Below are 13,080 nucleotides of genomic sequence, written 5' to 3' on the forward strand. Positions count from 1 at the left end.
TGCGGACAGCCCATGAACTTGTAGGAAAAGAGTCCCTGACTGTTGGTTGGAAGGCCTCATAGGGACAAGAGTCCAGGAAACCACAGGGCTAGGAGGCGAGTACTTTCTGAATTTTATAAATTCCCACGTTTATGTTCCTGAGCAAAAGTGGTATACAAAGCGACCACGAAAAGACTCCATAGCTTTTTTTCTTTTTTAAGAGCAGTTTTAGGTTCACATTGAAATAGGAAGGTACAGAGAGTTCCCAGCCTTCCCCAGGTTCCCCCTCCCCCCACCAGGGTGGCACACTTGTCATAGTCCGATGAACCAGCGCTGGCACGTCATCACCCGGACTCTCTGGTTTCCATCAGGGCTCACTCTTGCTGGTGTGCTTTCTGTGGGTGTAGACAGGTGTGTGAGGACGTGTTCCACCATGACAGCATCCATGCAAAGTAGTCTTACTGCCCTAAAAAATTTTCTGCTTCACTGCTTTTATAACCCTCAACATGGTGGTCTTCTCACACCAGAGTCAGAAAGTTCTCCGCACCCTTCCTTTCCTCTTTTCTCCCTAGTTACAAGAACTTTCAGAACCCATTGCATAGACGTTTATGAAGGATTTCAAGAAGAATATTTACAGGCTCTTTAAGCATTTTTAGCAAAAGGATGATATTGCTAAATGATCAGCTCTGTCCTAGTTGACCTTGACTTGCTGTGTATAGAGAGGACCCAGGATCCAAGTCCAGTGCTGAGTCTGACCTATTAGCCTCTGCCTCAGAGCCCATGCTCTCTTCTTATACCATGAGTTGCCCTCCCTTGCCCCAAAGACCTACAGACTTACCCAAAGCTCAAAATAAGGGCATATATGTGAGAACAGCCTGGTTTCACATACTGTCTGTCATACAGACACTGGTTTTAAAAACTGATCCCTATTCCTTTAGATCCTTGTAGTCAGACAATCAAAGACACCAAGGGTGAATTCTCGGGACAAACTAAATTGATGCCTGTTGAAGTGGAGTCCTTAGTAACCCCATATTTTTCTCAAAAGAAGAAAATGTGGCTTAGTCTTGCCAGATTGGAATTTGGTCTTCTGTTGGAGGAATTCTATTTTTAAAAATGCTGGAGCATGAGACCTTTGCACAGGATTATGTACTTTAAAATTGTAGATCTTGTTAACAGCTCATGATCCTTGTTCTTTTATAGGTTCAGATATTAAAGGAAATACCATCGTGCCAGAATCTGAACTCTCAAATTCTTACGAAGACCAGTCCTCGTATTTTTTTGAAAGATATTCCAAGGATCTTTTAGTTGAGGTAAAGGAGCCTTTCTGGAAAGTAGATCCCCGTCAGAACATTCCTGATCATGATTCCTCTGTGAATTGATGGGCAGGACCTCAAAGCAGACATGGGGCATGTCCTGGATCCACGGTGGGGAAACCTTCTCTCTGCTCATTCCGTCCCGTGTGACTGATTTTCTCTCTATCCCAGAGTTTTTACAAGTAGAACAATCAGTAATGTCAAACTGTGCTGTGTATAATATCCTGACCTGTGGTTTTAAAAACAAACCAAAACAGGGTCTAGCTGAAATACTGCACCAGAAGTTCTCAGACGCCGACGTAGAGGAACGTCACCACGCGTACCTGAAGCCGTTCCGAGTCCTCGTCAGTCTGCTCGACAAGCCGGAAATAGGTAATGTGCGTTGAGCCCGATGTGTATTGCCTGTGTGAGGCACATCAGCGCATTATTTTGAATGTAATTCCATCAGAGCTTCCAAACCTTGAATCAGCCCGGTTATGTGTTCAGTTGCCATATCTAGGCACCACTTACGAGGTTTGCACAATAACGTGAGCACTTTTGTTAGAAAAATCCTTTGAGCTCCTACTGTACACATCTTGGTGTGCGCGTACAGAGCTCATACTGTACTGACTTCGCGAGAATGTTCCTTCTGTCAAATATCAGGCTTCAAGTGAGCTTTGATTTTATTTTCAAGGGAGTAGGAGACCCACCTCCCTCTTTTTGCCTTGTGACCTGGGGCAGGCACTTCTGCCATGTGGGCCTTGGGCTGTTCCCTCTGCCAGATGAACAGAGCTGAACTAGACTCCGGTTCCTAAAGGGTCCCTGATACACACTGTGGTCCTGTAAGCCTCAGCTGAAAAAATGACCTTCTCTCCCTTGCTTAAAGAATAGAAATTGCTCTGATATCCATTCACAGTAAGATCTTAATATCCAAGGTGCCTGGGTGGCTCAGTCAGGTAGGCGTCTGCCTTCCGCTCAACTCATGATCCCCGGGCCTAGGATCGAGCCCCACAGCGGACTCCCTGCTTAGCGGGGAGCCTGCTTCTCCCTCTTTCCTTGCTCCTCCCTCCTGCTCATGCTCATGTGCTTTCTCTCTGTCAAATAAATAAAATCTTTAAAAAAAAAAAAGGTCTTAATATCCAGTCACTTGAACACCATAATATAGTCTCCATCTTCTCCATGGGATTTCAAGGGTTTTTTTATTATTGTTTGTTTTTAAAGATTTTATTTGAGAGAGCAAGAGAGCACAGGTGTGGGGAGGGGCAGAGGGAAAAGGAGAAACAGACATGGGGCTCGATCCCAGGACCCTGGGATGAGCTGAAGGCAGATGCTTGACTGACTGAGCCACCCAGGAGCCCTGAGATTTCAAGTTTGATGGTGTCGTCTGAGTGCTCAGGATTTGCACACTGCCTGGTAGCTGTTTGCAGAGAACAAGAATCGAGGGCTTTACTGAGGTCCCTTCTCCCTCTGCTCTTGGGGTGGAGTTTGGAGACCATTCAGGGACAGGCATGGAGCATTTGCTGCGTGGCAGGGGTGATGCTAGGCTCTAGGGATGCAAGGGGATAAAAAGGCATCCAGTCAAGTTGTATGGAAGGGAGACTCTGAGGTCCCCATGTGTTTTTACTGTGGTTAATCATAACAGCTGACATTTTTCAAGCATTTTTGTGTGTGTGACGTGATTTGTATACATCATTTACAACTCCCTTTGTACCTCCTTGCCTCCAACAACCCTGAAGTGGGTTTTCTCACTATTCCCATCTTACAGATGGAAAGACTGAGGTTGAGCAAGAGTAAGTGATTTGCCAGAGGCTGCCTGGGAGCTGAGATTAAAATGCGGTCTGTTTGACTCTAGAGCCCAAGCTCTCTGACAGGACACAGCTGCTTACCTGACTGCACGCAGACCCACCACACCCGAGACGCTCGGTCATGTAACACGGATGACCTTGTGTCCCGTGACATGTACAGCTCTAGCTACTCTTGGCCAGACTCAAAGCATGAAGCATTTGTCCCTCCAAGCTCTGGCCTTAAGTGCCCCTGAGCCTGCCCTGTGCCCTTCCCCCTGTCCCTCCCCTCCTCTGCTACCTCAGTCCACCGGCGATGGCTCTACGTCTTTGTGTGGAGTGACTGCAGCTCAGGAGAAATCATGATTTCCGCTAAAAGATGAAGTGAGCTTTGTAAGTGTATTGGGAGCTTCCTGCATAACTTGGGGAAATAACCAAAGAAAAAACGTAACCACATTTTGGAGGCTGGAGGTTGTATGTCTCGACCTTGACCCTCGGTGAGCCAAGTGAAATGTTGCTGCCATCTTGGGCTCCAGGTCGGCGTTTCCAGAAGGGGATGAATGGCAGCCTTCTGCCCAATCCAGCAGTCTGATTTTCCCGTCTTTTTCTTTTATTGTCCCGGGGAAGACACACTTGGGAGGCAGAGGAGTGGGTTATACAGGAGGAGAGCTGAAGGGGCAGGGCGGCCTTTGCTACCAGGTGTCCCTGCTGCCTCATTGTCTCCTTCAGTCATGGCAACAAACTTGACTGCATTTGTAAAACGCATTCAGCATCTTTACACCGTAGATAAAATATATGCGGGCTTTTGGTGAAAAAAGTTTTCTCAGAGGCACATCCTCTGTTTTTGTGAAAAAGAAGCATAAAAGAACGGATCGACAACACAGATATGTTGACTAGAGCTTTCATTTCCTCTGAATCGATCCAGTTTTCCTCCCTTGTACACATGGGTGAGAGGTCACTCCCTTCCCTGCCTGGCTGCTGCTACGTACGCAGCAGAAATGTCTAGCCGCCTTCCACCTGCCTGATCGGCAGGAATGCTTCCCTAACCTGCAGCTGGTTCCATTCTTTTGTGCCATTTAGTAAGCTTTTCAGGAGTGGTGGCATTTCTTTTGTGGGATACCAGCTCATGATTAAAAGATTTTGGAGGAGTACCTGACTGGCTTAGTCGGTGGGGCATGTGACTCCTAATCTCAGGGTCATGAGTTTGAGCCCCAGGCTAGGTGTAGAGATTACTTAAAAAAATAAAATAAATAAAAATTTTATCTAGTTTAAAATTAAATTTAAATTTTTTAAATAAAAATTACTTTAAAAAATAAAATAAAATAGGGGTACCAGGGCAGTTGGTTAAGTGTCTGACTCTCAGTTTTGGCTCAGGTTGCAATCCCAGGGTCATGAGATTGAGCCCTGCAGTGGGCTCACTCTCGGCCTGGAGTCTGCTTGGGTTTCTCTCTCTCTCTCTCTGCCCTTCCCACCCCTGTGCTCACTCGCACTCTCTCCAAAATAAATCTTTAAAAAAATAAATAAAAATGTAAAAAAAATTTTAAAAGAATGTAAAATAGAAAAGTGGTCCTACTCATTGGTATTTATGCTGAGAGCATCTCTGGCCAAGCAGTTTGTGCACACTGACACACCCTGAGCGTACATCCGGGCTCCCCCAGACAGAGTCTGGCTTGGATGAGTTCCTTTGCCTCTCGGTGCCTGTCCCTTACCTGTCATCAGAGCAGCAGCGCAGTACCTGGTCTTACGGCTATTGTAAGGAGTAAATAAGGTTTAGCCGATGAAAATGCTTAGAACAGTGTCCAGCACGTGGTAAGCACTACAAAAGTATTGGCCATTTTCACGGATGGTATTCCCCAGCTAAAGCTGTCGTTGCCAAACTGAAGTTTCTGAGCATTTTAGACAATAAAATTGTGTGTGCAGTTATGTGCTCTCTTTTTAACGCGTGTCATTTACTGATGTAAACATGGATTGTTCATCTTTCCCTGACCGTTTTCGTTTTAACTGCAGGGCCTCGAGTGGTTGGGGATTTGTTTCTCGAAGTCATCCGGGCCTTTTATTCTTACTGTGGAGATGCACTCGGCTCCGATCTTAAACTTAGTTATACCCAGAGCGGAAACTCGCTAATAAGGTATGGGTTTGGGCCCCAGCTTCACGCTTCTTCCCCCCTCCCTTATGGCATGAGTCTCATTTCCCTGCTGTTTATTAGAAATTGTTGGGGCTAGAGAACACAGGCACGCAAGGGACCACACCAGCCATGAAGATAACCGATGCTCTTGAGTCCATCACCACGAATGGCCTGTTTCCTGTTGGCCGGCGTCATAGGCACGTGAGCTAGTCTCTGCCCAGCCTGGTGCTGTACAGACCCTGTTTACTGGCAGGTGCACAAGCCGTTGAAAGGCAGCTGGATCTGGTGTCCCCATGCGGGGGAGGCGGCGGCAAAGAAGATTGGGAGGTGGAGCCAGGGTCCAGCGGCAGAGGGGACACCCAGCCAGGGGCTCCCCGACGACATAGGACCCCGAAGGCAGAGCATGTGCGGTTCAGGACCTGGCAGGGGTTTTATCTTGGAGCATGTGGTTTTCTCTCAACCCTGGGTTTTGTTCTTGTTCTTTTTTTTTTTTAAAGATTTTAGTTATTAGACTGGTGGTGGGGTGGGGAGAAAGGGTTGAGGAAAAAGCAAGCTCCCCATGGAGGAGGGAGCCCCACACGGGACTCAATCCCAGGACCTGGGATCATGACCTGAGCCAAAGGCACTCAACTGACTGAGCCACCTGGGTGCCCTTGTTTTTGTTCCTTTTAAGACAAGACAGTCTCCTCCTTTTTACTTTATCCTTGATGTAATTTCCTTCTGCCTGAATTGGCATTGGGTATATTGAAAATATAAATCTATTTGAAGATTTCTCTGGCTTCTCAATTGTAAATGTACCCAGAGTGCTGAGTGTTTGCTTTTTTTCTCCTAGAATGTTTGTTCTTTTCTCCTAGAATTATTATTCTTCTGAATGTGAAAGTAATACATGCCATTTGTGAAACATACCGATATTTGAAGGTATCAAGAAAAAAGATATCACCCACAATCCCACTGCCCTTGAGAGAAACACATGAAACATTTTCATTTCTTTCCAGACTTTGAATGCGTACATTAATATATAGCTGCGTATCTTTTATTTTAAAGATGGAATTACAGGACTGCCTGGGTGGCTGGGTCGGTTAAGTGTCCAACTCTTGATTTTGGCTCAGGTCATGGTCTCAAGGTCATGGGGTCAAGCCCGGTGTCAGGCTCCACCCTCAGCAGGGTGTCTGCTTGAGATCCTCTCCCTCTGCCCCTCCCCCAGCTCGTGCATGCACACTGGCTTGCGCTCTCTCTCTCTAAATAATATACGAAGATGGAATTACGTTAGCTATTTAGTTGCCTATTTTTTTTTAATGCAAGTTGTGGGTAGCTCTCCTGTCTTCTGCAGTGGAGTGTAATTTTGCCTTAGGTTCCTCAGTAAGGATTTATACTTGTTTAAATAAACCCTGACTGACCAAACGGGTGTGCCATGTTATTTCACCAGCAAGGTATCTACGGCCTCACAGATGGACTAAAACTGCTTTCCTTTACCAGATTCTTTTCACAGTAACTCTTATACTTATTCCTAAGAGAATGCCTCAGTGTAAATATTGTTTATACAGTATAAATATTGTTTAGGATAGTGTTATGCAAACTCTTTCCTATATCAGGCCAGTAACATTTTTACCTTTAATGGAATTTGTCTGTCTCTCTAGAAGTAAGTAAACGACTTATAGTTTTTCAGACATGGTGTTCTCATGATAGACGGCTTCTCGTAGATGCATTCATGAGCATCTGCCTTCCTTTACAGTGCAATAAAAGAAAACAGAAATGCCTCTGAGATTGTTAAAACAGTGAATTTGCTGATCACGTCCCTTAGCACAGACTTTCTCTGGGACTATATGACCAGGTGTTTTGAGGACTGCTTTAGGTAAGTATCCAGTTTGGGATTATGGAATGTTTTGGAGGCTTTTGTGGTTTCATAGCTGTTAATGTGGCTCAGGTTGGGTGGTCTCTGCTGAGCACATGATGGGAAAGAATTCTCTTAAAATTGTAGTAGAATAAAAAAAAACATTGCCGTTAAGAAGGCTCAGGTACTCTGTGCCCCATAATTCTGGAACTTCCTTATTTATTAATTCTAAGTTGAGAAAACCTGCATTTTCTCGTTACATTGACCAAGTACATCTGCACGCAGTGTTCCCGGAAGCTCGTTTGTTTAAAGGGGTTGAGATCTGTGGTTCTGTGACTACAGTGCGTGGTTTTAAAATCATTAGTCTTCTTAAATTCTTACTGAAATTTTTGTATCACTGGTCAGGTAAAAGCATTAAGGTCTTAAGCTGCCGTGAGCAGCTTTATATCACCCTTCATCTGGTCAGTGACTTGCACCACCTCGCCGTCGTGGACCGTGGCGCGCTCTGGGGAACCGCATGCTTCCCTTTCAGCCTATCCCAGGCCCCTCTCCCCACAGCGGGGGGAATAGTGTCATCTCTCAGACCCTGTCTTGTCCTGCGTCACACGGGTAGACTTCCTTGCTGTCACTTTTCTTTCCCTACCTGGCAACTCAATAGAAGTTTTCCTTGTTTGCTGTAGGCTCTCCTCTGGCCTGAAAGCCTTCCAGGTATACTCATTAGCTCCTCAGGACACCCCAAAGAGAAGCAGACACTTGGATCACATAAGAAAGTCAGAGCCCAGGGACAGGAGGCCCCTCGTGTGGCATTGCACAGGAATTAGCAGCCAGCCGAGGCGGCAACCCAGGAATGCCTGACCTCCCAGCTGCTCCCCACTGTGCCCCTCTGTGTCCTCTAGAGCCGGGGCCCGGTGGACATTCAAGTCTGTGATGAATCAGTTACCTGTAGCTGGACCCAGGGGCAGCAGCAGGGCCATGTTAAACTGAAGCTGGCGTATATTTTGGTCAGCCTGTTTCCATTGCAGAATTACAAAGGTGTGCTGTCTTTAAGAAAAAAAAAGAAAGGAAAGAAAAGAAAAATCAACTACAAAAAATTTCAAATGTAAGAAAGAATAAGAAATAATGCCAGACACACACACACACACACACACACACACACACACACACACACACACACATTATTGAAATTATACACTTGGCCATTGTTTTTCAGGTTTGTTTTTTTTTCCCAAGGAATACAATGTTGCTACCCAGACTGCCCTTGGAACATGGTTTTGGGGTGGGGGGCACCTAGCATTACTCCTCTTGCTGGAGCTCCAGATCCGCTGGGTGTGGCCTCCCACCTGGGCCTGGATCCACCCTCATCTGAAACGGTGACGTTCAGGTCTGAGTGAACCTGTTTTGGAGACAAGCAAATTCAAGGCACAGACTGACACTCTGTGTCTGATAGTTTTAGTCACTAGAGCTTACTTACTAGAATGACAGAGCTGCCTTTCATTATGTTTGAAATAGAGTGACTTGCTTGCACATCGTAAGAAATGTGTGAAGTTTTTAAAGGGAAAAAAATTGATTTGGTTTTCTTTCCTGTGACTTGTGTAGACCAGCTAAGCGGACTTTTCCTGTTGGGAAAAGCATCAGCCCTCCCCCGACGGTGTCAGAACTCTGCACCCTCTTGGTGTTCCTCCTGGACGTTATCCCCTTGGTAAGGCCCCTTGCCGAGAAGAGGTGGCTCTGTGTTTGCTGTTGTTCACAGTCTCGTTAGTTCGTTGGCCTGATAAGCCTCACCTTCCTGAAAAGTGGGTGCACGCATGCATACGTGCAGTGTGTGTTTTGGCATGGAAGATGTAGCTGAATGTAATCTCCTGTGCTTTTTATGTCTTATTTAAAAGAGGTTATAGGATCTCAGTGTGTTAAGCCTCTGCCTTCGGTTCAGGTCATGATCCCGGGATCCTGGGATTGAGCCCCGCATCGGGCTCTCTGCTCAGCGGGGAGCCTGCTTCCCCCTCTCTCTCTGCCTGCCTCTCTGCCTACTCGTGATCTCTCCATGTCAAATAAATAAATACATAAAAAAATAAAAGAGGTTATAACTTTGAGCCAGTTGTAAGTGGCTTGAGCCGAAGTTTTGTCCAGGAGACGACCTGGCATCACCCTGCACCTTGGTTCTTCAGGAGTGGGAGTAAAAGTATTTCTATGTAAAACTGTGCCGTTGGCTAATTTTCTCAAAGGAAACTAATTTCCTTAATATAGAAATAAACCTGGCAATGATTTTCTATTAAGAAGGGTTAAGACACTTAAGGGGCGTCTGGGTGACTCAGTCGGTTGAGCGTCTGACTTTGGCTCAGGTCATGATCCCAGGGCCCTGGGATGGAGCCCCGCATCGGGCTCCCTGCTCAGTGGGAGTCTGCTTGTTCCTCTGCTCACCCCCACCCTCCCCACTCGCTCTCTATCTTATATCTCATAAATAAATAAAATCTTTTTAAAAATGGACTTTTTAAGGCGCCATTTTTTTTTCCTGACCAGAAATTGGGAACCTGTAGTTAAACCCGTGTCTGTTTTCCACAGGAACTTTACTCTGAAGTGCAAACCCAGTACCTCCCTCAGGTGCTGGCCTGCCTGGTGCAGCCTCTGGCCGAGGAGATGGAGGCGTTGAGCTTACCCGAGCTCACCCAAGCCTTGAAGACGTGTTTCAAAGTGCTCAGCAAGGTCCAGATGCCACCTTCCTATCTGGACATGGAGCCGACGAGTGGAAGCACGGTACAGCCCTGGGGAGCAGACATGGTTCTCTGGGCTTGGCTTACTTCCTGGGAGTGGGAAGTAATTAGGGTGGGCTAGGGTAGAGGTAAAGACCAGAGGATGTAAAGGTATTACCTAAAATATGCTTCTAGAATCCTCAAACGCTTCCCAGAAGCTTTTAGCGTGGAAGCTGGCCACCCCTCTTCCTTTGTCCACCCCTGTCAGTCCCCCTGCAGGTACTGGTTTGATTCTGCTCACTGTCCAGACCTTGCTGTGTGTGTGTGTGTGTGTGTGTGTGTGTGTGTGTATTTGTGTGTGTATTTGTGTGGTGTCGGTGTCTTTTTAGACACATAAGTGAAATACTCATTTACTGCAGTAACAAAGTACCACTGACCGAGGAACTTAAACGGGAGGGAGTTAACTGCCTTCTGGTTCTGGCGGTCAGAAGTCTGAGCCCACGTGTGGGCGGGGATGGTTTTCTCTGGGGAGGGATGGGGGGAGTCGGCTCCACCCTCTGTCCCAGCTTCTGGTGGTGCTGGCAGGTTTTGGGGTCCCCCTGCTGTAGACTTGGCATCCTGCTCTGTCTTCGTCCCTGCCCTGTGTGCAGATTTCCTTTTTGTCAGGACATGGGTCATGTTGGATTGGGGCCCGCGCTAATGAGCTCATTTTAACTTGACCATCTGCACAGCGCCTGTTTCCAGATAAGGTCACATTTCCATGTACCGGGGGTAGGACCGATTCATCTTTTTTTTTTTTTTTTTTTTTAAAGATTTTATTTATTTACTTGACAGACAGAGACTACAAGTAGGCAGAGAGGCAGGCAGAGAGAGAGAGAGAGGAGGAAGCAGGCTGTCTGCAGAGCAGAGAGCCCGATGCGGGGCTCGATCCCAGAACCCTGGGATCATGACCTGAGCCGAAGGCAGAGGCTTTAACCCACTGAGCCACCCAGGCGCCCCCCGATTCATCTTTTGAGGGGGACACAGTTCAACCCATAACATACACTGTCCTCTGACTTGCTCTGATTCTCAGTGTTCTAGGGACCTCATTCCGTACTGGTTTATGTAGAAGCTTCTTACTCTTGGGTGACTTCTGTGCGATAGTCTAGGTGTGGCTTTCAGGAGCATTTAGGTGATTTCTGGTTTTTCAGTGTTACAGGCAGCGCTGTGCTAAGCTTCCTTGCACAGCTGGGTCGTGGTTGCAGGTTTCTCTGAAGGGTCAGTCCCTCTCTGCGGGTTGCAGTCAAACCCATTTCCTTTTAAACTGGGAAGATACATGCTCCTTCTAAATTGGCATGGATCCTGCCGAACGGTCCTCCCAGAAGACGGTAACCAGTCAAGAGCTGGGGGCCTGCAGTCTTCGGGTTATTTTTATTTTCTACTTTGCTTAAAGATTTGAAACCTCGGCCCTTGACACGCGTCCAGTGCAGCTGCGGGCTGGAACGCAGTCCGATTGGGCGGCGGACACCCAGAAAGGGAGCTGCTCCCAGCACTCAGAGCCGGGTCTGCACTGGGGTGCAGACTCACTCACAGACTGTTAACTTCCTTCACAGAATTAGTCCTTTTTTTTTCCCCCCTAGCTGTAATAGCTAATTAAAAAGTCCCTTAAATGATTTCAGATACAAAGTTTAAGCATGTGTCTTCAAACATGGTTATCGATGTTTCACAAAGCATGGACTATTTCATTCTTCCCTGTAGAGCACAGTGGTTTAAATGCTGGAATGTTTTAAATTTCATGGGCTATTAATGACGTTAGTGTAAGACTGACTGATTATAGATCGTAGTGTCATCCCTTTGAAAAAGAGATGGAGCACGCGCACGCACGCACACACACTCACACGCTCACCAGTCGGTGGGTGGAGGGGTACTTACATGTACATGGGTAAACACTTTACTCTGGCTTTCTGCTTTCATTTTATTTCTTCCTGCCTTTCTTTTACCCTCAGCCCGACATCCTCATTCAGTTTTTTAATTTGAATATGCCAGAAACTCTTCTTAAATAACATTCTTGAACCTTGAACCTAAATAAATAATACAAGGTGGGCTCAAAGCCCGCCTTCCTGGAGAGTATGGGGCCCAGCAGCCTCCTCTTTGGGCTTGCCCCCCCTTCTTCCCCCTGTTGTGCCTTCTTCATTGTATTATACACTTTTACACGGGGGATCTCTTGGTGTAGAAAATTCGGATTTCAAAAAAAAATAGGTTACTGGAAGTAACCTATTCATGATTTGCCCGATTCAGCTGGTATTTGAATCCCTTGGCCTTAGGAGATGCATACAACACAAATTTCCTTTTTCTTTTTTGCAGAGTCCAGTAAAAGGTGAAAACAGTGAAGTGATTATAGACACAAAGGCAGTGATTCCGGCTGACGAAGAGGCTTCGTTTCCTCCCCTTAAATCTGAAGACAGCGGGATCGGGCTCAGTGCCTCGTCGCCAGAGCTCTCGGAGCACTTGAGGATCCCCAGGGTTTCTCCGGACAAGGACGACGTTTGGAAGAAGGGTGGGAGCATGCAGAGGACGTTTCTTTGCATCCAGGAGCTGATCGCCAACTTTGCCCACAAGAACATTTTCGGAACACAGCTGACAGGGTCCGGAGAAGAGAACAAGTGTGACGAGCCCGCGGGCCGGAGGGACGAGGACGCGCCACCGTGCTCAGCGGGCAGCGACTCCGACAGGAAGAACCCGTGGGACGCGAAGCCCATCAGCGTGCCCCAGTTTAAGCAGATGCTCTCAGGCTTGTTCACGGCTCGAGGGTCTCCGTTTAAGACAAAAAGTGCAGAGTCGCCATCACCTCCGCCCAGGAGCCCCGGCCAAAAAAAGGAGGACTGGGCTGTGGAGCAGGTGGCGGTTGACCTGGGTTGCTCACGGGAGGGCTGCAGGGAAGCCTTCGCGGCCGCCTGCCACCTGCTGCTGGACTGCGCCACCTTCCCCGTCTACCTGTCGGAGGAGGAGACCGAGCGGCTCTGCGAAGCGCTCTTCCAGCTTCCCGGTGAGAGGGCTGCCCCACTGGAGTCCGCCCTGCGGAGTCCGGTCATGTGGCTCACACCCTCTCTGCCACGTGTTTTTGTCGTTCATGGTGTGGGCTTTTGACTTGCCTCTTAAAGATGGCAGATTGGTGAGGCGGGGACCATATTTTTAAACTTGAGTCCCGCAAAGCCCGTTAAGAGGCCTGGAACGTAAAAGGTGCTTCATGATAAATAGTAAATAGACTAGTTCATGAGACCAATCGTTAAAGATTTGTGTTAGTCTGCTAAGGTTGCTGTAACGAAGTACCACTAAGTGTCTTAAACAACAAAAATGCATTGCCTCACAGTTCTGGAGGCAGAAGTCTGAGATCAGCATATTGGCT

At 47.2% G+C, this 13,080-nt stretch overlaps 1 protein-coding gene across 5 annotated transcripts in view; it reads left to right on the forward strand.

The window, feature by feature from the left end:
- The window catches only part of DOP1B (DOP1 leucine zipper like protein B), a 103,313-nt gene that overhangs the window by 44,056 nt on the left and 46,177 nt on the right, over positions 1–13,080 (forward strand). For all 5 annotated transcript variants that reach the window (XR_006818001.1, XM_046001951.1, XM_046001949.1 and 2 more), the window contains 7 exons: positions 1,180–1,289; positions 1,550–1,664; positions 5,060–5,180; positions 6,910–7,029; positions 8,605–8,707; positions 9,568–9,759; positions 12,039–12,720. Coding sequence is in view for 4 of the 5 variants with exons in the window: in XM_046001951.1 (XP_045857907.1) it covers positions 1,180–1,289; positions 1,550–1,664; positions 5,060–5,180; positions 6,910–7,029; positions 8,605–8,707; positions 9,568–9,759; positions 12,039–12,720 (1,443 nt within the window). In the remaining variant the exon portion in view is untranslated. The remainder of the gene's footprint in view (positions 1–1,179; positions 1,290–1,549; positions 1,665–5,059; positions 5,181–6,909; positions 7,030–8,604; positions 8,708–9,567; positions 9,760–12,038; positions 12,721–13,080) is intronic.

This window comes from Meles meles, chromosome 4 (assembly GCF_922984935.1).
Source record: "Meles meles chromosome 4, mMelMel3.1 paternal haplotype, whole genome shotgun sequence".
In the NCBI taxonomy this organism is placed as follows: domain Eukaryota; kingdom Metazoa; phylum Chordata; class Mammalia; order Carnivora; family Mustelidae; genus Meles; species Meles meles.